This window comes from Gymnogyps californianus, chromosome 2 (genome assembly GCF_018139145.2).
Source record: "Gymnogyps californianus isolate 813 chromosome 2, ASM1813914v2, whole genome shotgun sequence".
NCBI lineage: Eukaryota > Metazoa > Chordata > Aves > Accipitriformes > Cathartidae > Gymnogyps > Gymnogyps californianus.
The window spans coordinates 38,004,614-38,029,174 of record NC_059472.1 but is presented as its reverse complement, the minus strand read 5'-3'; the positions used below and the strand labels follow the sequence as shown (position 1 = coordinate 38,029,174).

The window sequence follows — 24,561 nt, the reverse complement described above, 5'->3', positions numbered from 1 at the left end:
ATCATAGTTAGACTTACAAAGTATAAGTTGTGATATGCTAGGCATTAGAATTTGAGAATCAGCTATTTGTCTTCATTTTACAAGGCTGGCATTTTATTTTCATTCCAGCAATACTGCTGTGGCATTACACTCAGAATTATTTCCATCACTCCAAACATAATGTAAAAGCAGAGATGTGATATAACAGTAGAGAATTGTATCTGGTATAAAAACTCCCATCACTTTCCTTGGCTACAGTTAAGTGCTATCACGAGCTTGTTTTTAGGGGACCAGGGATCAGCTCGAAATGTCATGGCCATACAAGCCAAATCACTGTATAGCTATAAAAGGATTCTCTCATAGCCCATTTGTTTAAAAATAGCACGGAGGTATCTTCGACCCAGCTGACCTTTGGGTGCACGCAGTATCACCCGATCACCTCACTTATCATTATGCCTGATGAGACATCTGCCAGGTGATACTGCTTTCCAAATGCGTTCCTCCCCTCCCTTCTCCGTGGGGAGACTCGCCCACAAGACCTGTGTCGGTCTCTGCGGAGCCGCAATACAGTACTTGAATTTTGGTCCTGCGATGACGACTTACGGGCATTGCTCTGCAGCAATGACTGTCCGACATAATGATATGCTACCAAAAAAAAAACCCCAAAACTCATGGAAAAAGTATTTTCCCGTTTCTCAGCCTCAGAGCTGCTCAGTGTTCGAACGCCACAGCGTGCCCCTTATGCCGGCAGCAGCAGGGGAAGCTGCGAGGCCCTGTTGGCCCCGCGCTTGGCAGAGCACGAGCAAGCTTTCGGCCTTTGCCTCCCCTCACGCACGGGCTCTTTCCACGCGCTTTTTCCGCCTCAGCACCACTCGTGGTGGTGGCGGGAGATGGGTTTGGGGCCGCCCCGGCCCCCGCACAGCCCCAGCCTGGGGGTCGCCGGGGATTTCATCGGCATCATTGGAAGCACCTGCCCGTAAGCCGCGGCCGCAGGCGTCCCCTGACGGGACCCGAGAGGAATTAACGCGCGGTGACACTCCTGCAGCCGGGAGAAGGCCCAGGGAGGGTCTGTCGGGGGTCACGGCCCTCCCTCGGGCGGGGGCTGCGGCTCCCCACACCCCCCGCTGCCTCCGGTCCCCACCCCGGGCCGGCGCAGACGGCACTACAGCTCCCGGCAGGCATTGCGCCGAGCCCGCCCCTGCGGGGCGGGGCCTCCCGGGCACCGCTGTTCCGGGCGCGGAGGCGTGCTTCCTGCGCCCTGACCCGGAAAGGCTTTGCTGCACTTCCGGGGGCGGCCGGCGGGAGCAGCCCGCACGTGTGGTGAGCGGCGCGGCTCGGCCCGGTCCGCCCGCCGCCATGGCGGCCGTGCGGGTGGAGGAGGTGCTGGCAGCCGCCGAGGAGCAGGAGGCGGAGAAGCGGCGGAGCGTCACGGTGGAGAAGGAGCTGGAACTGGAGTTCGACCTGGGCAACCTGCTGGCGCTGGACCGCAACCCGCCGGCGGCGGCGGGGCTGCGCGGGGCCGGCCCGCGGCGGGAGGCGCTGCTGCGGGCGCTGGCCCGCGACAACACGCAGCTGCTGGTGGCCCGGCTCTGGGAGCTGCCGGCCGAGCGCGCCGGCGGGGCCGGGGGGCCGCTGGTGGCGCGGCTGCCCGAGCCGGCCTTCCGCCTGCCGCGGGAGAAGCCGCCGCCGCGACCGCGGCCGCCGACGCGCTGGGAGCAGTTCGCCCGGCTGAAGGGCATCCGCCGGCGCAAGCGGACCTCGCTGGTGTGGGACGAGCAGGCCAAGGAGTGGCGGCGGCGCTGGGGCTACCGGCGGGCGGGCGGCGACCCGGCCCGCGCCTGGCTGGCGGAGGTGCCGGAGGGCGCCGACCCGGAGGAGGACCAGTTCGCCAGGCTGCGGCGGGAGAAGCGGGAGCGGGTGGCGCGCAACGAGCTCAACCGCCTGCGCAACCTGGCCCGCGCCCACCGGGCCGGGACCGCCGGCCCCGCCGCGCCCCTCCACCCCACCGGCCACCAGAGCCGGGAGGAGCTGGGCCACGTTGCCCGCGTCGCCCGTGTCTCCACCGCCTCGCTCGGCCGCTTCCAGCCCCGGCTGCCCAAGGAGCCGGCGGAGCCGCCGTCCCGCAGCGGCGGCAGGAAGCGCCACTTCGAGCCGCTGCTGGGCAACCTGGCGGCCGAGCGCAGCCGGCAGCTGGAGCTGCTGCGGGACATGGGCAGCAAGAAGCCGGTCCTCGACATCACCCGTGCTGTCAACAAGCAGCTGCGCCAGGAGGAAGCCGAGGCGGCCGCCGCCAAGGGCAAGAAGCAGTCGCAGCGGGGGAAGCGTGGCCGGCGGCAGCAGCGGCCTGGCCGCAGCGGCAAGAAGAGTGGAGCCCGGCGGCAGCAGCAGCAGCGGCCTGCGGGCAGCAGCACCAGCAGTGGCAGGAGAAAGAAGGCGTGAGGGACAGAGGGACTGCGTGCAGCACGGGGCTGGGGATGCCCGCCGAGGCGTGGGAAGGGACTGTCGCTGCCAGCCTCCTGCCTGGTGCTCTATTCTCACCCCTATTTGTCAATAAATACGCTCCGGCCTTTCTAAAATGTCCTGCGTTTGGCTCTTAGCTGGCAGTCAAGGGGGGCTGCGTTCTCCATCCAGGGGAAACTGGTGGTATATCGAGGGGGTCAGGAGCCCCGGTTCCCCCAGGCTGGGCATTTCACAGGGACAGCCACGTAATGTTGCTTCACGGCTGGCTGTGGCCGCGACATTTCTAGGCAGGACTGAAGCTGAGCAAAAGCTGTCCCTTGCTCAGGTAGCTGGGACTGGGGGTGGACTGCAGCTGTGACCTGTGTTTTGATCGAGTAACAGCGTGCTCAGACACAGATGCAGTGAAAGGATGTGGCTGCTGCTCTCTGCTCTGGGCAAGTGGCCTGACGGTGGAGCTCTTGCTCTGTAAGTCAACTTTGGCTGCTCAGCTCTCTGGTATTCGGGCTCAGTTACAAAAGGAACATGAAACACACACTGTAAGATTTATTGCAGGGCCCAAGAAATAGTACAGATTTCCTAGAGACTTCTGTTGATTAAAAAAAGAAGTCAAAGCTGGTGACCAGCCGTTGAATTCAACGGAAAAATGTTTGTATTGAACAGCAGGTTAAAACCTAAATTTCTCCCTGTATTAACAGTAATCCGTCACTTCATAGAAATAATTTCACAGTGTTTTTCTTTACCAAGCAGTTTGAGAGTGTATATTGGAAATGATCTCAGACTTCTGCTTATTACTCTCTTGAACTCCATAGTGCCTCCTGTACACTTGAAATAAAAAATACAATTTGCTGTCCCAATGTGTGGCTTAGCTACAGGAAGGATGCTGTTCCCTGGGGCCATTCCTGGTAAGAGGGGTAGTAAAACAAGTTCCACCAATCTCAAGTAAATTAAGTTCTCAAACTTTCAAGTAGTAAACTTGTGAGTGGTTAATGATAACGTAATATTTCGCTGCAAATGAGTTTTTGAAAAAGCTAGGTGACTCTGCAGCAGTTCTGTTGTCTCATTCTGTAGCAGTTCAGTAGGATGGCAGCTTGAGCACGATCAAAAAGCAAAACCTCTGTCTCTGTAAGGCGGCAGCCGAGGGCAGAAGGGGTACGTATGCCTTGGAGCTGAAGGGATTTGGGTGGCATTGACAGACTGACTATAGTGCTCAAGCTGTGGGCTTTGCATAAGATGTGTTCTTTGCCTCTTAAATGTTTCTCGCCACTGTGCTGAGCAGTCTGCACCGCTGCAGGCTGCTTCGGACTTGCCGGTGGCAGGAATGGCCTTGTGGACACAACCCACTGACACCAAGCCTTCAGCATCAGTAGCTAGGCAAAGCAGGGGCAAAAAACACTTGGACAATTGGAAGAAGTTGTTCGGAGGTAAGTTCCAGACCTCTGATCTTCCCGGCATTTCCACAGGGCACGTCTTGTACCTGCGCAACCAGAGAGCGTGGCTTTTTTTCCACACGTGCACACGCCCCGGTAAGTATTCTGCGCTGCTGACGACGTTATTGGCGAACTTTCTCCACTAAAATCCTGGGCAGTTTGTGCGTTTCCAGCAGCGATGAGGCAACCCGAGCAGAGGTGCAGGCGCTCCGGGCGTGCTGCCGCTTTCTGGCTCTCCCAAGCCGATAAAGGTTTCACAGCTTCAGGCAGGGGCCGTGGCAGGCCGTTAGGAGCTGAATGAGGACATTTCTTACGTCAACCGTGCAAAGTCCTTGGTTTCGGTCAACTGCGTGACTGAAACGGGGCTCGGGAAGCAGGTGGGAGCCCCAGGAGGAGGCGCTGCCGCTGGCTCGGCCCCCGGCCCGGACGGACCCCCACCCCTCCAGAGCCGCGGCGATGGCGGCCGGGCGGGAGCGGGCAGGCCGCCTCCTGCGGCAGCTGCAGCGGGCCGCGTGAGTGCGGGCGGGCGGGCCGGGGCGGCTGAGGGGAGCCGCCGCCTACAGCGGGGGGACGGCGGCGGGGGCCGGCCTCCTCGCCTGCGGCGGCCCCGGAGCCCGGCGGGGCCGCCGTGGGGCCGCTGGTTTTCCTCCCTTTATCGGCAGGTGCCGGCAGCGGGGCGGGGGGCGAGGCCGGGCGGCCGCCGCGCTTTAAACGTGAAAAGCAGCGACCGCTCCCTCCCGGGGGCCGCGGGGGTCTCCTAATGCCCCTTCCCTGGCGCTGACCCCACCACCACCTCCCGCCTCACACGGGCACCTGGCTGAGGGCCGGTTACCGGGACCCACCCGTGTGCTTCCGTAGGTGAGACCCCCCCCCAGCTGCCGGCCTGCCGCTCCCCTGGGCCGCGGGGGTGGGCCAGGCCTCCTCCACACCCAGGCTCTGCTGCCAGGCCTCTTTGGGGTAGGGCGCGATACACGGGTACATACAGGAGACTTTTAGGCAAGGACAGATTCGTTTTTCTGCTTTAGTTTTTCCTTTTAACCGTGCCTTTTTTTTTTTTTAACCTTTTAACTAGATGTCGGTGCCCAAGCCATTGCCACACTTATTCCCAAGGTAAGACTTTTTGTGTGTCTCCAAAGTAATTCTGTAGGAGATCATGACCTTGTAGAGCCATACATATCGGTGTAACCTGGGCAGAGGGTGCAGGTAACAGGTAGGAAAGAGAACGGTTCAAAGGATAAGGTAAGCAGGCTGTTATTTTGCAACTGTACAACAATAGCGGTTGTTGGAGAGATTCACTGTTTCCACATAAGCCACAGCTGATGCATCCTCTCCCTCCCTCCCCTTGCCGTGAGGCAAGTTGATCAGAAATTTGCTATGGCTGCTACTACTGCTGTCATCACCTGAGTCATCTCAACTTTAGATCTGCTTTCGAGGGGAAAAATATGCATCTGTTACATTAGAAAAGAAACAGGAAGTGATATGAATAAAAAGGAGCTATTCACAAAGGCCTGCTTTGGCTTGGGGAATGTAATCTCCATAGGCTTTTTATACAGTCAGTCCCAAGAACGCAGCTCACTGAGGCCAGGGTTGTGGAGTAAGAGCAGGTGAGCTGCGCCGAGTCACCCTGGGAGGAATTTCTGTTTGCATTGACTGCAGGGAGTCTATGGGAATAGCTAGCTGTCTGCTGGTCAGTCTCCAGATCCAATAAAAATTAGTATTTTGGACCATAATTTCACCAGTGTGTAATTCTGAGTGGCTTGGTTTCATGTGCTTTACTTAAGACGCTTTTTAAAGAATTACCATTGCCATTTTACATATGGAAAAGCTAATGTATGTTCAGATATTTGTTTTGCCCAAGACCATCCTACAGCAAGACAATAGCACAGCTGAGAAATAGAATCTCATTCTTCTGTTTGTGTGCTTGGTGACCTACTCAGTCAATTCAAACTAAGCCCTTGTTAAATAGATGTTTTAGTTAAGAATCCTCTCTGTAAGTTTTAGGCAGCAATTGAGTCTATAAGGTAGCAAGACGGTATCAGTTCAGTAAGTCTCTAAATAGTGGAAATTGATTTAACAGTGACTGTAGCAGAAAAAAAAAGTTCATTGTGTTTCTTGACAGTGTTCGAAGAAATAGTGCGATATTTGAACTCAGTAAAATTCTTCCTGCAAGTTAAATTTGGCTCAAGAATATAACAGCAGGGCACCTATTATACTATCAGGAAGCAAGAGAGTAAATGGCTTGGACATATTCTTAGCCTGTCAAATTAATGACTGAGAGTACAGCAGACTCAAACTCCAGGAGAGGTCAAACATGTACAGCCTGGCAAGAAATGGCAATGAAAGAGCTGATAGCAGCTGGCCTGGGCTTGAATAGAAAGTGCATAAAGGATTTTAATATATCTATCTGTTACTGTTGTGGGTCAGTGCTTCAGTGCACCCCAGAGTGTCTGTAAGACTCATTATCATGGCTTCACTCATTGGATCTGAATCCAAATTGCATATTTTCAATTAATATAACAGACAGAAGGCATGACTTCAGCAGGAAGAGCAGAATGCCTCATCTGATCTTTTCTTGGAGAAGAATGGGCTGTTTCAGTTGATGCAGTTTGCTTCACTTTGTGGCAAAATCAGGATATGCAAGAAATGGAGAGTTTTGTGGAAATCCATGCAAGAATTACATGGCAGAGAGAGGATGTGACTGAAATACTATCCTTATAAATATCTTCTCTCTCCTACTAAACAAAGTTGATAGTGAGACACTGATTCTTATTAAAACTCTGTTTATTATTAGCAATACATGCAGTTTCTTCATTTTGAAGCAAGCAATTCAGTTTCACCTGCAAGTTTAGGACTAGGCAGAAGTAAAAAGAAGTGTAAACACCTGTTAGTATTACTCTCACATGTACAAAAGATGTTCTCTGTCCGGGTGCATATGGAGGATGTCTCATGGATTTGTCTTTAAAAGTTGTTCTGAAGGTTATCGTGTAGCCCCTACACATTTGTAACACCTCTCAAACTGTATGTAGCAGCCTGTGTGCTCTGCAGATGCTCAGTTCTACTTACTATGTGCTGTTCTGGTCTTTGCAGACTGCAAACAAATTCTCACACAAACTTCCTGCTGACTTACTCAGTTTTTATAGCAAGGAATTAATTCTTGAAAGAAGGAGAAAACACACTTGTTTTGCTGAATCATATGAATCAAATTAAGTACTTGGATCATTTAATGTCACAAACAACAAGGGATGAGATGCGTAACTGTTACCCAGACAAGCCAAGATGACCTGTGCAAATGTATTCGTGATTTTAAAAGCAAAGGAATCTGTCAACTCTAGTATTGAGATACAGATTGAAGTCACTTTTTTTCCCTAATTTTACTGTTTCATTTCTATTCCAGTCCCTGAACGGCCTACCCTGGGAAATACAGACTATGCATTTGAGGTAGATTTAATAATAAAATATATTTGATTTAGAAGTAGTGTTTTGTATGCTTCCAAATATGGCATTTAACAAATACTTACATTAGTAAATATCTATGTTTCACTTTGACTGCTTGGGACTAGATGCCATTTCTCCATTTTCCAGAAAAAATATGTTCTTTTTTTTTTGTAGATGGCCATTTCGAACATCCGATATGGAGAAGGAGTTACTAAAGAGATTGGCATGGTAAGCTTCCATAGTGTAAGTCCATCACTGGTGAAAAGTTATTTTCTAAAAGGCTGATGGTGCTATGAATCCATTTTGTAAGGGAAAGCTTATATATGGTGTGTCTGAATCTCCACTGCTTTGCAGTATGTGTGGTCATATATACCAGTGTAAAAAGGTCAGAAAATACTGTTGGGTAAAGAACAGAAGCGTGTTACATCAATGTTGCTGTGATATAAGTGAGTACATGAAATGCAGCTTAGTGGGTAATTGGATCGTTGATGATTTGCCAGGATTATGCAACAATATTTTTCTCTGACAGGGAATTTAATTCAAAAAAGTTTTGAATCCTGGTGACTCACCAGGATTTTCTCAAGATCACTTTCGTCTCTTCTAGTGCTCATTAAAATGAATCAGAGACTTTCCATTAAATTAGGTGGATATTCGTTCAGCTCTGAGTTTGTACTGTGAAAGTGTAGAATTTTTGTTTCAGCAGTGTGAGATGATTCACCTGAGTACATTGTTCCAGTTTGCCTTTATCATTGGGTTTTTTCATTTATCATTTTTTCCTCTCTTTTTGGCATTTATGGCATTAACAGTTCTCTCTTTTATTTGCAAATTTGTAAAGTAAATTAGTAGTCAGATAGTAAATGAAGTTAGAACTTCTGTCTTTAAACAGCATTAGGATTATTTAGAATTGCATGCATTGTATAGCTATTGTGACAATTAATTTAGCAAAGGGTAGGATGTAGTATTATTTTTCTTTTTGCCACCTTTGATTTTTCATCAATAAATTAATATTCAATATTAAATTTTCAAGATTTTAATGCCATGCGTTGGTAGGCAGTTAGGGGAGACCTAACCTGTGGAAAAGCCTTTTTATGTCACAGGAATTGTGTAGGAAAAAAACATTTCAAAAAAAATTTTACTTTTTACGGTAGTCTTAAGTGGTTCCACGTGGTTTTCACTTGTTCACCATCTTTATTGTTAGTTTTCTTCTATCATAAGACTTCAACTCTATAATAGTTTGGCAGCTTTATACTTTATACTGTTTTCTGCATCCTGTATGTATGTGGTTAATCCTCTTTTACTTTAGCTGATACTATTTAAAAAATTTTACAATAACCGACTATTTTGAGGTTGAGGGTTTTATTATTATTAAATGGTTCAGTTGATTTGGATTAGTATTTAAATAGTTCAGTGTATGATTTTATACCAGTCGTTTGTTTTTTAATTTCATTGTTATTGTAGGACCTGCAGAATCTTGGTGCTAGAAGAGTTTGTTTGATGACAGATAAAAACCTCTCCCAACTCCCTCCTGTAAATGCAGTATTGAATTCCTTGGCAAAATACAGTATAAACTTTCAGATGTATGATAATGTCCGGGTGGAACCAACAGACCAAAGGTACTACTTCTGACAGTGCGCTTCTCAAAGTAGTGCCTAGGCTCTTACAGCATGCCATACAGCTATTTAAACACCTCCTTGTGACCTGTACGCTGGTCTTAATAGTTAGTTTCTCTATGTGCTGTTTTTCTCCTAATTAGAAAGCTTTTCTTGTTTTCCAAGTTTCCTGGATGCCATTAAATTTGCTAAAAAGGGAGAGTTTGATGCCTATGTTGCTGTTGGAGGTGGGTCTGTAATAGACACCTGTAAAGCTGCCAACCTGTATGCGTCCAGCCCTACATCAGACTTCTTGGATTATGTCAATGCTCCTATTGGGAAAGGGAAGGCTGTCACTGTGCCCCTCAAGCCACTCATTGCAGGTAAAGCAGGAGAGGGGTGCGTGGAGAGTGAGGGCTAGGAGGAGAGTCATTCTACACTCTGTATGATATTTCTACTGAAAACAGTTTACCACGACTGTTTCACCTTCCTGTGGGCTTACTTCTCATCTAGTTGTATTCAGCAGTAACTTTGCTGTTTAATTCAGTGGAAGTAAAATCACAGTTTTTGTCATTAGTTTGTCTTTAGCTGAGTTTGACTCCTTTTACTGAGAAAAGAGATCAAAGTAGCAGTTTCTCTTTGACCTGTTGGCTTTGCATCAGGGATAGCTCTGAGATTTCCTGGATCCTGTATTTTTGGTGGCGTTACTATTGTGTTTTTATTTATTTATTTTGCAATATTATGTATTACTTATTATTTGTTGTTATCCCCATTCTTCCTTTTAAGTTCCTACAACAGCTGGAACTGGAAGTGAAACCACTGGTGTTGCCATTTTTGACTTCAAAGAACTAAAAGTAAAAACCGGTGAGGTTTTTTTCTTTTTTTGTCTGCTATTCAAGACAATGGCTTTTCCAATGTCTTCATTATTTCCCTGCTTTGAAAGACAGGGATACTGCATGTCATTTCAGGTGTCATTTTGTTTGATTCAACTGCCACAGGCAAATTTGAAGAGCTTAAAGGTTTCCTCCTTGAATTAAATTTATAGCATATTAACATAATGAAATATCTATGTAATACAGTGGATTATAGTTTGAATGCAAACCAAGAAACTAAAATCTTTCAAGTCCTTAAATGGCAGAAAATGTTAATTGCAAAGGAAATTTCTACTTACATTCAGGGTCAACCAACTGTTCCTTATTTCCTCTGTATTTTTCTTTCTGCTTTTAAGACTTCTGTTTCTTTGTTGTGTAATTGCAACCAAATGTTCCTTTTCCTGACTTTTGAAACCTCAGTGCCTGAGGGGCACTGTCTTCCTTTGGCCTTTTCATCCCTGGCAAATAAAGATGAAGGCTAAAATGTCATCTTAAGCTTCATAGCTGTTTTGAGGTTATACTTCTAAATGTGTAGATTTTATGTGCCACACAGTCTACAGTACTTGGGACCCAAATGGGTGTGCTAAGGAGTTCCGACCATAGCTCAGAGTTTTCTAGTGTATATGTAGTCAGTCAGCCTCTTTGTGTCTGTCTGTCGCTCTCTCTCTTTCTCAAAGCTACATCTGTGCCCCCTTAACCAAAACATGAAGGCATGGTTATTACAGATGCTGAAGCAGCAATTAGCAATAGCAGTTGATTGTAAACACAAACCAGTCTTGCCCTCTGATTGTTCACAGAAGATACAAGTCTAAGAATACTGTTGCAGGTGCTGTTCAGCACAGACATTTTGCAAGTACAGGCTGCTCAGGGAGGGTTACAAATGGAGAGAGAACGTTGTCTGGTATAATTCACTTCAAGCAAAAGTCTCAAATCATATAACTCTCTTACAGGGACTTCATCGTCAGTAAGACTTGCATTCATAGATACTTCTTAGTCTCCCTTCTCTCTCTTTGCTTTTATCTTCGTAGTTTCAGATCATTTCCCTTCATTATTGTTATGTTTTGAACACTAAGCTTGTCTTGTCCTATTTTGTTGCAAAAAATTTTTAACTCATTTTCCTCACTTACATATTGCAGGTATTGCTTCAAGAGCCATTAAGCCAACATTAGGCATCATTGATCCTTTACACACACTGTCTATGCCTGAGCGAATAGTGGCCAACAGTGGCTTTGATGTGCTTTGGTGAGTTTTCTGTGTAGGCTGCTACTTGAATTTATTACAATTTTGTATTTTTACTGTGGTGATTGTAGAAAAAGTATATTTTAGGAGCAGAAAAGGATGATCTTTTTTTCTCTCTTTCCTGTTCTTGTTAAGGTGGTCTCCGTTATACTTTCCTCTTACTTAATTTCACTACCTCCCTCAGAATGTATGGAAACAAATCACTCATTTGCAGAAATCTTAATGTTTTTTCAGTGCACTGGAGAAACCGTTTGCTTCCAGGATGGTTGTTGTCAGGGAAGAGAGTCCAGGTGTCCCCTTTTAAGCGGTCATGTAGATGATTAATCACAACTGTGACAGCATTTAGCATGTCTCACAGACATGACAGGGAATAGAGAACAAGGATTTTCTAATAAAAGCCACAATGTGTCAACAAAAACTTGTGAAGGCTTGTGGGACGCTGGCAGGTCTTAGCCCAATTATGATCATCTTTGGAACCGCTCTCATAATTTGCTCTTCACTTGGCACAAAATTTTCTTCATCTTAAACCTACAGCTTTTAACTGCACAAAATGCATGGAAGTTTCTATTCGGAGGGCCGGAGCTTACTTTGCTTCTGGGTGCTGGGTATATTAAAGTAATAGATGTATAATGAAACTTTGATTTCTCAAGCTTGGTGAAGTATCCTGAACTGCAGTGTCTGTAATGGAATTGAGGCATTTGTTCATAAATGAAAATAGTTTGTCTGTAGTTTTGTACATCTAAATGTGGCAATGTAGCCAGTGCCCTTTCTTTATGTGGTCAGATTCACGAGTATCTGGGAGATGAGACTGTTGGCGGTTCCACTTAGCTTAAATATCATACTCCTAATTTTTTAAAGGTCAATACTTCTAAAAGAAAGGTAGCTTACAATGCTTCCAGTGCTAAAGCCTCTTACAGTTCCTGTCCTACAGAAAGGAAATGCACCCATTGCAGATGTACAGTGCTCTTCAGTGAAAAGCATTACAGCCCAAGATGCCAATTCATCCAACCGAGCTTTAAGCATGGTGTGAGCTGATAGATTGTGACTGTGTTTGGATTGCCTTCCGTGTGTTTGTTGGAGAGTAAAGCGCGCTGGAGGTGCATGCCCAGTATTCTGCCAGTTGTCTGTGAGATTGTATTTCTATTTTTGGCAACTGTTAAACACCAGAAGTAAATAAGAAGAACCTGCATTGAAAGGACAGCAGGGCAGTAAAATGGAGCTCTCCCACTTAAATAATTCATTTTTTAATCTTTCTTTTAGCCATGCTCTAGAATCATACACCGCTCTTCCTTACAACATGCGCAGTCCCTGCCCTTCAAATCCAATCAACCGACCAGCTTACCAAGGCAGCAACCCCATCAGTGATGTCTGGGCTCTTCATGCTCTGCGCATCGTGGCTAAATATTTGAAAAGGTAATACATTTAACAGCCACTTCCCTTGCAGTATGTTCAGTCTTCAGTGCCCAAAAGGGATGCTTGGAAGAACTTGAATTTTAGCCTAAAATTCAAGGCAAACTACTACGTTAAAGCTTCATTTTCTACCCTGGATTTCTCTTAAGTAAAGCAAAAAGTTTTCAAATAAAATTGAAAGTAAAATTAGGGTTACTAGGTTGTCTTGAGGAGGTAGCTTTTTAATGCCTCTGTGAATCTATTTTATAAGTCCTCAGTTAAAGCTATTTCAAGCTGCTCAGTTAATATGGGAGCAGCATTCACATATTTTTTCAAGAATCCTCTTTCTGTGACAATATAAGGGGAATATGTAACAAACTGAACGAAATACTGCTGGTGTAATTTCTGTGACCTTCAGTGTAAATTAAGATACTTATACATCCATCAAGAAGGTAACCACATGCACTTACAAATGTGCAAAATTATGCATTTGCTGAAAACTGGTTCATACTTAGAAGACCTTCAATTTAGATTAAGTTTTGACTTAACTGGGAGTCGGTTTTGATCCCTGCCAATAAAGTTTTAGCCTGTATATAGCTTTTGTATACCATGTGCACTTCTATTCAAGATCAATGTAGGTTTTTTTGTAGAAGACTTTTTACAGTACCTAGCTAGTCGAAGTAGTTGTTTATTGTTCCTGTGGAATCTATTCATGAGACTTTTTCTCCATGTTGTCAAACTACACGAGCAGTCTGATGCATAGGAAGGCAAGGAACCCTGTCCTCTTCCTGCACAGATAGGTGGTGGTCTGGACCCCACCAATGAGATGGTGAGACAGCTGGAGTGATCTTGGAGCCATACATAGGATTGCCAGAGCTCCTAAGTAGGATTGTTTAAACCACCACTGAGGTGAATATGGCTAAATTCACTCTATTTACTCACTGTTTGGAAGAGTGAAAGGAAACTTGCCCTTCACTGAACCAGTTTGATCTACTTACTGACCCAGAAGCAGGATTGTTCTCTGACTGAAGTGTGACTTGATCCTATTTCCAGCGTTTTTATCTCAGCTTATCTTAGAGGTTTTTGTGTATCTGTCTGTAAAGAAGCCCTCTTTCCCTTCTCCATCCTGAATTACCAACCTGTTTGTGAATTCACTGGTACCATTGTCTCCATGGTGCACAGAGCCATCAGAAATCCTGAAGACCGTGAAGCAAGAGCCAACATGCACCTAGCAAGTGCTTTTGCTGGTATTGGCTTTGGCAATGCTGGTGTTCATCTCTGGTGAGTACAGAAAAATATTAACCCCATCCGAGGTCAGCTTCTAGGTAGCGTTTGTTTCAGATTGTCAAAGACATCACTGCCTTTGTTGCTGAATACATAGTAAGACATTGTAGCCTGGCCTGTGATGCAGGGGGAGCCGTGTGTTGTCAGAAATTAATGGGCTCTTGGCATTTATTTGTATGAGGATTGTGTACTCTGGCTTCTGATACTCAAATCCAGTCATGTGAAAATTACAAAACATGGCCTTTACCTTCCTTGATAGTAAAAACCGTGGTTAGAAAAAAAAATCAATGGCACTTAAAATGTTGGATTTCATGCCAGCTGTTCTGCAGTGAGATAGCAATGAGGTACTGTTGTGCCATTCCTGAACTGATGCAATTGTCTGTAAGTTTGTCTGTGGGGTAGGCATTCAGCAGGCTGAAATGAGTTGTAGTTAATATTGCAAGGCAATGTAGTTTCATATGGTTGAAAATCTCAGAGAAGCAAAACACAAGCCTGAATTGTGTGGAGAAGTTATTAGCAGTCATTCTCTTCAGAGACCTTCCTTTCATTCCTTTTGTTTGAGTAAATCCACTGTTTAATTATACTTTAAAATTAATGTTTATTTTTCTCAGGCAGTGTGATCAGGTAGGGATGCAGATTATGCTATTTTTGGGATATCTGTATTACTTTAGTAACTGAGCATCTTTCAGTCCAGTCAGTGGAGTAATATAACTTCACACTTGCAAAGTAAGGAGGTACTGTTTTTTACAGCTAGGTCCCTAAGGTGCAGAGAGATGAGGATTGTCTGTACCTAATATCCATACCATACTTGTACCTAAATACCTTTTGAGTATCTGTACCCAAGAGACTTGCATACAGAAGACTGACTGCACAAGGAACTGAACACAAATTTTCCAAATACCAGGAGAGCTGCCCTAACCACTTTCTCTCTCCTCTCTGTTCCAGCCATGGAATGTCTTACCCTATTTCTGGTTTGGTGAAAACTTATAAACCAAAGGATTATAATGTGGATCACTCTTTAGTGGTAAAACTTGGTTTATCTTTGTTTTTGTATTATACATTTCAATTCTCTGTTATCTCACATTAATGAACATTAAAGCACATTGAAGTTGAAAGTACATGTCCTGTTGATGTGATTTTATTCTTTTTTCTTTTTTTTTCCCAGCCACACGGCCTTTCTGTGGTGCTGACATCCCCAGCAGTGTTTGCTTTCACGGCACAGATACGTCCTGAGCGGCACTTGGAAGCTGCAGAGATACTAGGTAGGAATCTCTATGGATAAAACTTACTCATACAAATGGAATTCTTTCCAAAATGTCTTTTTGGGAGGAAAAAAAATGTGTGCAAGCAATTGTAGTTGGTTGTTGCAGGGGTTTTAAGTTTGAAAAAGATGATTCTGGAGTCTGAGTTACACATAATGCAAACTTAGGTAGAACATTGCTAAATTTTGATATGTAGTTAGAGAAGCCAGCTGGAGAAATCTGCTTCTTGGCTAGATAACTGGACAGCTGAAATTAACTGTAGATCTGTTACAAATCAGGAGAGAGTAGCTGTGATTGGCATCTCTCTGAGTGCTTTATGGAGAGTAGTTACTTTAGAGTAGATACTGTAAAACAAACCAGTACTCAGGTGCATCCGTTAGCTAAATGGAAGCATTTTGCCTAACAAATTCCCTGCTGTGGCAATGAATTAGGACAGAGTGATGTTCTTCTTTTTCCGTGGCACACAAACAAGCCTAAGCTTGTTTGTAGGTGTTGGAATTTCTCAGTGGCCGATGTCAAGGGGAAGCATGGAGTAGCTATTCTGTGGACACATCTGTGATGGCTGAGAAGTGCGTTAATGAATAATGTGGACTTTTCTTCTTCTTAGCAGAATAAAAGTAAATGCTGTAAGCTGACAGCTCATTTAAAGGTTACCTTTTCATACAGTGCTTTGTTATCTGTGCAACCCATCACCAGAAGGTGTCCTAGAGAAAGGATACCTCTTCATTGCACCCCCAGCATGACTGTGTGTAATAAACTAGCTTTCAGTGATGTAATCTTGGAGCTGTTAGCAGTCTAGCTGTGACAGCATGGCTCTGCAGTGGGCTAATTTATTTGTATCTAAGGTCAGGTTTTTCTGTCTGCAGTAGGCTCTGTGTTGTAGCTAAACTGCTGCTAATACCCGTGCTCGCCAATGAGCAATCACAGTCACATGCGCAGGAGTGTAGGGAGTAGAGAGCAAGTGGTTAGGGCAACTCTCCTGGTGTTTGGAAAATGTGTGTTCAGTCGCTTGTATGGTTAGCCTTCTGTATGCCAGTCACAGCAATCCAGTCACATGTATGACTTCCTTCTATAAGTAATCTGAAAGCATTGTGGGTTTCAAGAAAGAGTGGGACTTTTATATAGACAATGAAAATATCACAGTATTTTAAAGAGGATGTAAAACAACATGGTCAGAAAAACTACACTGGGGGAAAATTCCATTTATTTTATAAATGTCGGCAATGAGGTTGTTCAGCCTTCCTCTGAAGTGTTCAGTCCTGCCTATGGTCAAAACCAGAACACAAACCTGGTTGGAATCATACACTAAGCTACAAAATGTCTGTGTTCCACACAACTCAAAGTAGACTAAGAAAATGTTTCTGGATAACTGGCCAGCACAGCATATCAGAGAATTTGAACTCTGGCTCCTTGATTTTAAAACAAGTGGTTGAAAAGCAGTTTCTTTAGGTTTTGTGGTATGAACTGCTGCCATAAATTCTGTCTCTAAAAGCTCTGTTAACTTTCTCAGTAGAAATTTAAACTACGTTATTGTCTGCCTTGCTGTAAAGGGACTCTGCTGAAAACATGTCACATGGAATTGAATTTGTTAATTCCCACCTGGGGTGTTTACTTCTGATTCCAGTCCAGAGTCCAACTGACTACAGTAGCTGATTCAAATCTGTCATGTTGCCAAATGCAATGACTAAGAAGGTATTTTATGACATGAAGCAGATTACTAAATAGTTAGGTTGTGTGTATGTACAGCTGTGAATTTGGGTACAGCCCAAAAAAGCTTAATACCTCCCTGGGTAGATTCTTAAACAGTGGAAATAGATGTGCGTGTGGCCAGAAATTTTCTAAGTGCAGTCAAAGACCGATGTATCCTTTAGGTTGAGCAAAAAGAAAGTACTAGAACTACAGCAATATTTTAAAACTGCCTTTCACATTTACTGTCCTTTTTTTTTCCCTCCTCCCTTTCCCTTTTACTTTATTATCTGAAGATACTGGATTTATGTCCCAGTTACTCCTCTACAGCAAAACCCAGGATAAACTCAGATTGCATGGCATATTCCCAATAGCACAAGACTGCGTAGAAGACTGTCATAGCTTATTTATCAATTTCTCCCAGACATTATCTACTACAGTACTGCCAGTCTTACTACCCAAATATCTGAGCTCCTCAAATGAGTTTGTTGGTCTCCTATTCACTTAACCCCCTTTGAATGTTACACTGAATTGCGTGAGGATCACAGAAAATATTTTTCCTGTAGCTATGTTGTGCTCTTACTCATCTCTCAGTATGGCACTCGGACCTAACATAGTTCTGGTGTAACATCATTGAGGTTACACAGAGAACAAATTTAGCTCAGCTTGCTTTGAAAAGAAATCATATGGAGGAACCTGTGTCTTCTATCTGGACATGTTTCTATTATTACTTTTAAGTAAGTCCTGACCGTACATTGAAGAAGAGGAAGCAAGCTATTCTGTGACAAATACTGGTAATGTTTCAGTTTATATTGATGCTTTCATTATTGTTCAGTAGATGTTTCAAAGATACCCATTCCTCCTCTTCAGTTCTATATTGTCCTACACAAGTCAGCACGTATTCAAATAGCATTAAGTTTAGGATTTACTTAACCCCTTGAAGACTGCCCTGCCATCTCCTGTCTTTCTCAGCCTACGTGCTCTACTCCTCCCTTTGAATGGGTAATTGAACAGAATAGTCAGTGGTTTCCATGTCCTCTAGATGTCAGCAAACTCAAGGCCTTAAAATAAAGTTAGCATTTGGCACCGTGTCCATAAAAATAAATACCATTGACGTTCATGCGTTAGCTTCTTTCCTCCCAGCAGTTAGTCAGACTGAAAAGTGCTTCTCCCTGTAAGCACAGAGGGAAAGGAAGTTAACCTCATGTGGCAGTTAGTCTTTCTGGCAGCAGTTACCTGCTTCTCCTGATCTTGTTTTATTTCACCTTTTACAAACTATTCCAACTGTAAAATGAAGACTGATTCCTCTTTTTACTTCATGTTGCTTTTAAGGCAGTGACTGTTATGTATGGATATGTATTCAGCTGATACTATGATTAAATTAAGTCCAGAACAGGCTTCCTCCACTCTCTCCACCCTACAGTCAAGGCATTATGTCTTATTTTAGGAGCTGACATCCGCACTGCCAGAATCAAAGATGCGGGGTTTATTTTGGCAGACACGCTCCGGAAATTCCTATTTGATCTGAATGTTGATGATGGCTTAGCTGCAATTGGTTATTCTAAAGCAGACATCCCTGCATTAGTCAAAGGCACTCTGCCTCAGGTAAGACAGAAAGCAAAACAGTTTTTCTTGTGAAATAAAATAGAACAGATTTTTGAAAACACAGAAGTGTTTCTTTTCAAGCAAATGTTATTTCTAGTCCTACATGAAAACAATTAAAATGGAGAAAATCATGGATAGTCAACTGTATTTTGTTTCTCTGCACAGTTTAGGTTTTTCTTTTCAGTGCGATGGACTGCATGCTGCAGTCTGTTCTTCGCGTGGATGCAGAAAGAATGGCTAGGTGTTTGGTTTATTTTTTTAAACATCACATGTTTAAAAAAGAGGATGTTTTTCATAGACCTTTGATCTTTGTGGAAGATACTGCTTTTTCATAACTATCTCTGTTAATTATGTATGCAGGATGGCTTACAGATAAAGCCTTAATACCAAGTGCTATCTGGTAAGAATGATCAAGCTCACTTTACATTAAACTTTTCCATATTGAGAACTTTTCTTCCCAGATGGCTTTTTTTGTTCCATTGACCCCCATCAGAATTTGAAATAAGGTCCCCTGGGATGATATAGATTAAACTTGTAATACCCTTTATTGTTTCAGTGCTCACAAAGACACTGCAAAAAGCCACACACCCCTCCAAAAAGCAAAATCCGGTGTCTTCCTTGTAAAAAGACAATTTGATTCATATGCTATGGACTGTTCTGTCTACTTAGGATTTATTTCCACCAAGTAGCAAGGGAAGTAAACACTACGGAGAAAATGAAAATTTTGTAGGCTGAAAGGTTATTTGCTTTTTACAGCAGTAACTCTTACCATGTCTAGTTCTTCTCATTCATAAATTTCAGAGTAACTTAGAGGGTAAATATTAATATTACTATTTTATACCTGAGAAAATGACACAAAAGTGCAACTATTTAGGATCACACACAACAGAGCAGTGGCAAAGCCAGGAAGAAAACTAAGGTCTCTGATCACCCATCAAATAGGTTATGCATGTAAATTGTTATGGGGCATTTGGGAGCGGTTTTTTAGATAAATATGTTCCTTTAAAACAATTGGGTTTAGGTCATCACAAGCGCATCTCACTGAAGGCATGTTTTGCATAGCTGGGGGAGGGGGAAGGTTCTTCACCAAAAGATGTTGAAGGGATTTTTTGTTTGTTTGTTAGCTTAGCTCAAATTGACTTTTAATTCGTTTAGTGTCGTCTCACGGCATTGATGATTAATTGCACTGTGTAAAATGAGATGACCTAATAGTTTCTCAAACCTTGTTTTTGTATATTAGATGTAACATGATGAAAATGTATTAGTGTTCCTTAATAGTCTATTATTACCCACAGAGGTAGTCCATACAGTTTAATCTTTGGTATATTTTTTCTTTTCAACTTGCAGTAGGTTTTCTTTGGAATACAGCCCTGACCCATTGATGTCAGCAAGGCAGTGTGGTGCAGTGGCACCAATAAGTGTGCAGAGTGTATTCCACACTGCGAAGTGCAGGCTGCAGGAAAACAAAACTGATCTACTCTAACTGCCGGGATTTGGGGTGGGAACTCTGTTGGGACAAACATATATGCCTGAAGTTAAAACAGAATTTTATTCTCCTTTCTAAGTGAGTCTATTGAAATTGATCCTATTGACAGACAGCAGTGAGTCTAGCAAAGAAGATGCTATCCCAAGGTCTAAGGTGGCCGGCCCTGTGATGGTGTTTGAGGGGAGGTGGGGAGGACCGAAAATGAGAGATGGCGGAAGGGCTGTTCTCTAGCCCACCCACCCCCTGCAGACATCCCAGAGGCAGCTATAATGGGGCTGAACCATTGATGAACCCGGAGCTGCTCATTTTTGGCACTAGACCAGAATGCACTGAGTCAGACTGAGGGAGCCGGGGCCTTGCTGTCTGGGCACCAGCAAATACCAGCAGGCTTGTGCAGAAGGAGTGCTGGTACCTCTGTGTCGAGGTGTACAGGAGGAGCATCCGTTTGCAGCCTTCTGTCGATATAGCTGGGAAATGCTACAGTCTGTCAGGGTGATCGACTCCTGTCACCTCATGTGACTTTACAGATAACTCTGTCCATCTCAGTGCACAGGGCTGCAAAACTAATTTGGCCCAGAGTGTCCTAATATAAGCCTGATGAATTTAGTGAGTACTTGAGCACTGAGTTGTTATATTTTGCATATTGTGAGTCTGAAAAAAACAACATACTTTTGCCCTAGTGCTGTTTGAATTTTCCATTTGGTTTCAAAAATGCATAGAAGAATCTTAGCCTTTTCTTTGGCTGGATCTGTGTGCGTAGCAGCGCTGGTCAGAGATGGGGGAAGAGGTATCATGTGATTGCTACTGCTGCACCAGCAAAGCTTCTCATGTAGGTAAAGTTATGCACACAAAGCTGCACTTTTCAGACTCATCACAAGCCATGCTAACCATGCTGATCATGATTATGAACTGTGAATATCTCACAGCTGACTTCCTCACCATGCTAGACCAATATTTCACGTGTTAGTTCACAGTGCAGTGGCCTCTCTTGCTATGTAACCACATCCAGCCTGTCCACAAATCGCAGCCCCACAGGTTGAGAGGGAAGTGGAGCGGCTGTAGCGTTGCACTGTGGCATTGCGCTGGGCAGCGGTGTGTGCTCTGCTCGGGAGAGCGTCTGAGCTGAGCCTCCCCACGAGGCAGGGGCCTGGAGGAGCCCCTTCCCCAGCATCCCACTTGGCACGTGAGGCAAGGTCCCTAGCAAATGACATCCACTGTCTCGCCTGTGAAAAAGGGGGGGGAAAAATTTAGAGCTTTTACTGGAGCAGCCTCTTCCACGAGGGAGATGTTGAAACAGGTTGTAGCAGAAGAAACTCCATCTTGCCAAAATACACCGCATTCATCTAAAGATAACGCCTTCCTAGTGTAGGCCTGGCCTCTGTTTTGCAGATGTTTGTAACTCCCCAATCTTTCAAGAAATGTTAAAATCATTGATTGTTGAAAGCATAAAAGTACTAATCATAACCAGTACAAGTACATTAATGTTAGGCCCTTTCAGCTGAGTGTTTCTGCAGTAACTGAGTACCTACACTAATACAGCTCCTCATCCTCAGTGGCATGGGGCTTTTCTGAAATGCCATCCCTGCCTTTGTCATTATTTTGTCAAGCAGAGCAATGAAGCATATACCTGAGTTTCATTTCAGTCAGTGGGACTTCAGCACCCGAAAATTCTGTTGAATCACCGTCCAAATGAAGACCAACCACAACTATTTTGTATTCTGATTCCAAGGTGTCGGGCTGTTTATTAAGCAGTTTCACTACTGTTCCTTGCTGCGTCTCTTTTTTGGAGTCTGAGTTGCAAGCACTGTTTACTCTCCCCATCTACAGCAGTTCCCGGGCTTAGAGAGATGTTGTATTTTGAAAATCTTGGTCCCTAAAAATTGAACTCGTAGTTCCAGTGCTGGCAAATGAATTTTAAGATGGGCTGTATTCCCAGGATAATATCCTCCAGTGTACCGACATCTGTGACTGACAAGACCGTGTTTGAAGTACTTGACTTTGCAACTGAACTGCATTCTAATCTTGCTTCTGTGTATTTAATTATAGGCAATTTTAACTAATATATTCTTAAAAGTACTGTACAGTCAATGATGCTTCAACCTTAATTACTTGATTACTTGTCTGTAAAACCTTGTCATTCTCTGTGAAGGACATTAGTATAAAGGCACATAGTTCAACTACTGTTTGATTAATTTTATTGGCAACCTTCTGTAATCCAGTTTTTCGTTAATCTTGCAGGAGAGAGTGACTAAACTATCACCACGTCCCCAAACAGAGGAAGACTTATCTGCCCTCTTCGAGGCTTCCATGAAGCTCTATTAGCTTAAACATTTTTTTCTGAAAAGTGTGCTCTATTCTAACACAAAGGTAATTTCTTATAGATATAGGGCTGAATTTGTTTAGAGAATGGAAGAACTTGGATACCTTTGACTTCTGTTCCATTGTACACTGCCAAAAGGTCGAGTAATTCATCTTTAACTAAATTGTGCTTTGAAGTGAAGGCTTGACTGTGTTTTTTTTTCTTGCTCAGTAGTCAGTGGTATTAACTTGCGTAAAAGTTGGAGCAGATTTCTCACTTTACTGAAGGATTTCTTGTGCTTTAGACGTGGTCAAAGGTGGAAAAATGTTTTAAGGGATATTCCAAACCATTTTGCAAATTATGGTTTTTATTTAAATTGTCCGTGATTTTGTTTTAAAAAAATCATGCTATTTAAGAAATAATTGAGGTCATTTTTAATTAGGGAGGTGGAGTTCCCCTGCAGAAAATGTCAGCTTACTGTATTCTGTTCTACTTTATCATCTTTTTACCATCTGGCTTCGCTAAGAAGGCTGTTGAACTGAGTACTTTTTTGTTGTTTGGTTAAGAAAAAACCTACACACTTCATAGTTGTTTGGAAAAGGCTTCCTGAAAGTTTGCTTTGGGTTAAAATTCTGACATGTATTGTCAGATATTTATCTTTCCTTTTAAAATCTATATGAAGCGTTCATAGGAGGAGCAAAACCAGAGTAAAGCATGGTCACACACTCAACAGGAACCACGTAACAGCAAGACATCATCCATCATGGTCATTTTGTCTCTGTGAAGGCAACAGCTCCCTTTTCCTGCTGCGTTCTGTGGAAAGAAGCTATCATCAACAGTATCTTGCTTCTCTGTGAAGCAATTGCTTCTGCTGAGCTCCTGCAGGTGCTGTCACTCTGAGTGCAGCCACCAGCTCAAGGAAGTGGCAGTGTGCTGTGGTTCAATATTAAAAAGTGGTGGTATAGTATATGGCTGCACAGTGCCCCGCTGGGAGCACTGGTTAAACGTGGGAATGAGCATGCACGTTCAGAGCAGTTACCCAGCTGGTTGACTGTCAACTGAGAAAGGGAAGTGGGAAAGGGAGAAATGAAACTAAAATTTTAATACTATTTTTCTTTTTTTAAAAAGTGCACATGGTTGTGTGTACAGTTCATTTAAATCAGATTCCACTTCATGTTGGACCCTTTCAGCATCTGATTCATGCAGCTACCATGCAGCACAGGACAAAAGCAAGAAGAACCCTATAACCTCTGGTGTGCTTATTTCTTTCTGCTAGGGAGGGAGCACTTTTCAGTCACCCTGTTGAAGTAGAAGGCTCTGTACTTACAGCTTTGCGTTCTTTGTTTGTCTGATAAAGCTAGTGCTGTCCTAGAATCTGAGGACAGATGTGTACTGGATATGGACACTGGATCTGTTTTAATGCTGTTAAAATAGGTGGATGGATACTGGTTGAAGACTGGAGATTTTGTTTTTAACCACAGAATGGGTTTAGTGGCTATAGGGACTGCACTGCCAGTATGCCTCAGCCTGTACTGGGATACACATTTGATTTCAGTGTCCTTCTGAATCTTGTCCTCTGCTGAAATTGCCCACAAGAACCTCTGTCATGAAGGCTGATGTTGTAATAGCAAGGGGTGAGGGATTCACTTTATGGTATTGTGCAAAGCTGCCATATTTGAAAAAAAACTTTTTGTCAAACCCTTTTGTATACAGTCTTTCGGCCTGTTTCATCTTTCCGCTCCTGTCTTTCTCCAGGCTGTGATAGCAGTACAGAGTCCTGAAGAGAGAATCTTTTTTCCAGGAGCCTAGTTCATGGCAGCCATGCTGTGTTTGGGGAGAATATACTTTCTGGGGAACTGAACAGCCCATGGGTTTCATCACTGCAGCAGAGCACTTTGATGGGCTAGTTAGGAAGGTAGGGTATTTCCTTCCAGCACACTTTTTATTTGCCGTTTATGCCAGTACGGCAGTTGTTAGGAGGCTGCATTTTCAACTGACAGAACCTCGCACTTAACTTCCTATACCAGGTAACCCAGAGCTCTTGCTAGTTTTTAAATTAAGCCTCACACACCCCTCTGATATAGTAGGTTTTATCCATATTTTATAGATGAGACAAAGGGTTTGATGTAATACCTAACCCAGCCTAAGCAGATGGTGCTGTAAGAAGGGCCATTTCTGTTTCCCACACCCCTTTGGCAGCATCAGGGTCTTCAACTGGCTTAAACTGGTTGTGAAATCTCACTCATGGACATCAGCTACACAAGTGTTCTACCATCACCTATTATTAGTTACTAATGGAAATTTTCTGAGGAAAAATCAAGGGCTTAAGTCGCCCCACAGTGCTGTCTTTCAAATAGCGATGGTGTGACGGGGAGTCACGCCCTGGCTCCCGGGCAATGGTAGTTTTATTCACAACTGAAGAGTTACTGGGGCTTTTCATGTATTATCTTACTCAGTTACTCTGTACTGAGACAACCTAGTTGGTCAAATAATACATCTGTATCTTTGAACATGCCTATTTTGTGCACGTGAGTCTGGCATTTGTATGG

The 24,561-nt window shown here is 44.0% G+C and overlaps 2 protein-coding genes across 2 annotated transcripts; both read left to right on the top strand.

Annotated features, from left to right (window-relative positions):
- The first annotated feature begins 1,320 nt into the window (after positions 1–1,320).
- RRS1 (ribosome biogenesis regulator 1 homolog) lies at positions 1,321–2,549 on the top strand. The gene has a single exon (XM_050891067.1). The coding sequence runs from the start codon at positions 1,336–1,338 to the stop codon at positions 2,416–2,418; it is 1,083 nt and encodes a 360-aa protein (XP_050747024.1). The 5' UTR covers positions 1,321–1,335; the 3' UTR covers positions 2,419–2,549.
- Positions 2,550–4,322: 1,773 nt separating this feature from the next.
- ADHFE1 (alcohol dehydrogenase iron containing 1) lies at positions 4,323–22,326 on the top strand. Its single transcript, XM_050891066.1, has 14 exons — positions 4,323–4,378; positions 4,939–4,976; positions 7,261–7,304; positions 7,476–7,529; positions 8,760–8,914; positions 9,077–9,273; positions 9,677–9,754; positions 10,899–11,004; positions 12,262–12,414; positions 13,573–13,671; positions 14,620–14,698; positions 14,840–14,936; positions 18,070–18,227; positions 21,952–22,326. The coding sequence occupies exons 1-14, from the start codon at positions 4,323–4,325 to the stop codon at positions 22,033–22,035; spliced, it is 1,398 nt and encodes a 465-aa protein (XP_050747023.1). The 3' UTR covers positions 22,036–22,326.
- Positions 22,327–24,561: the final 2,235 nt, after the last annotated feature.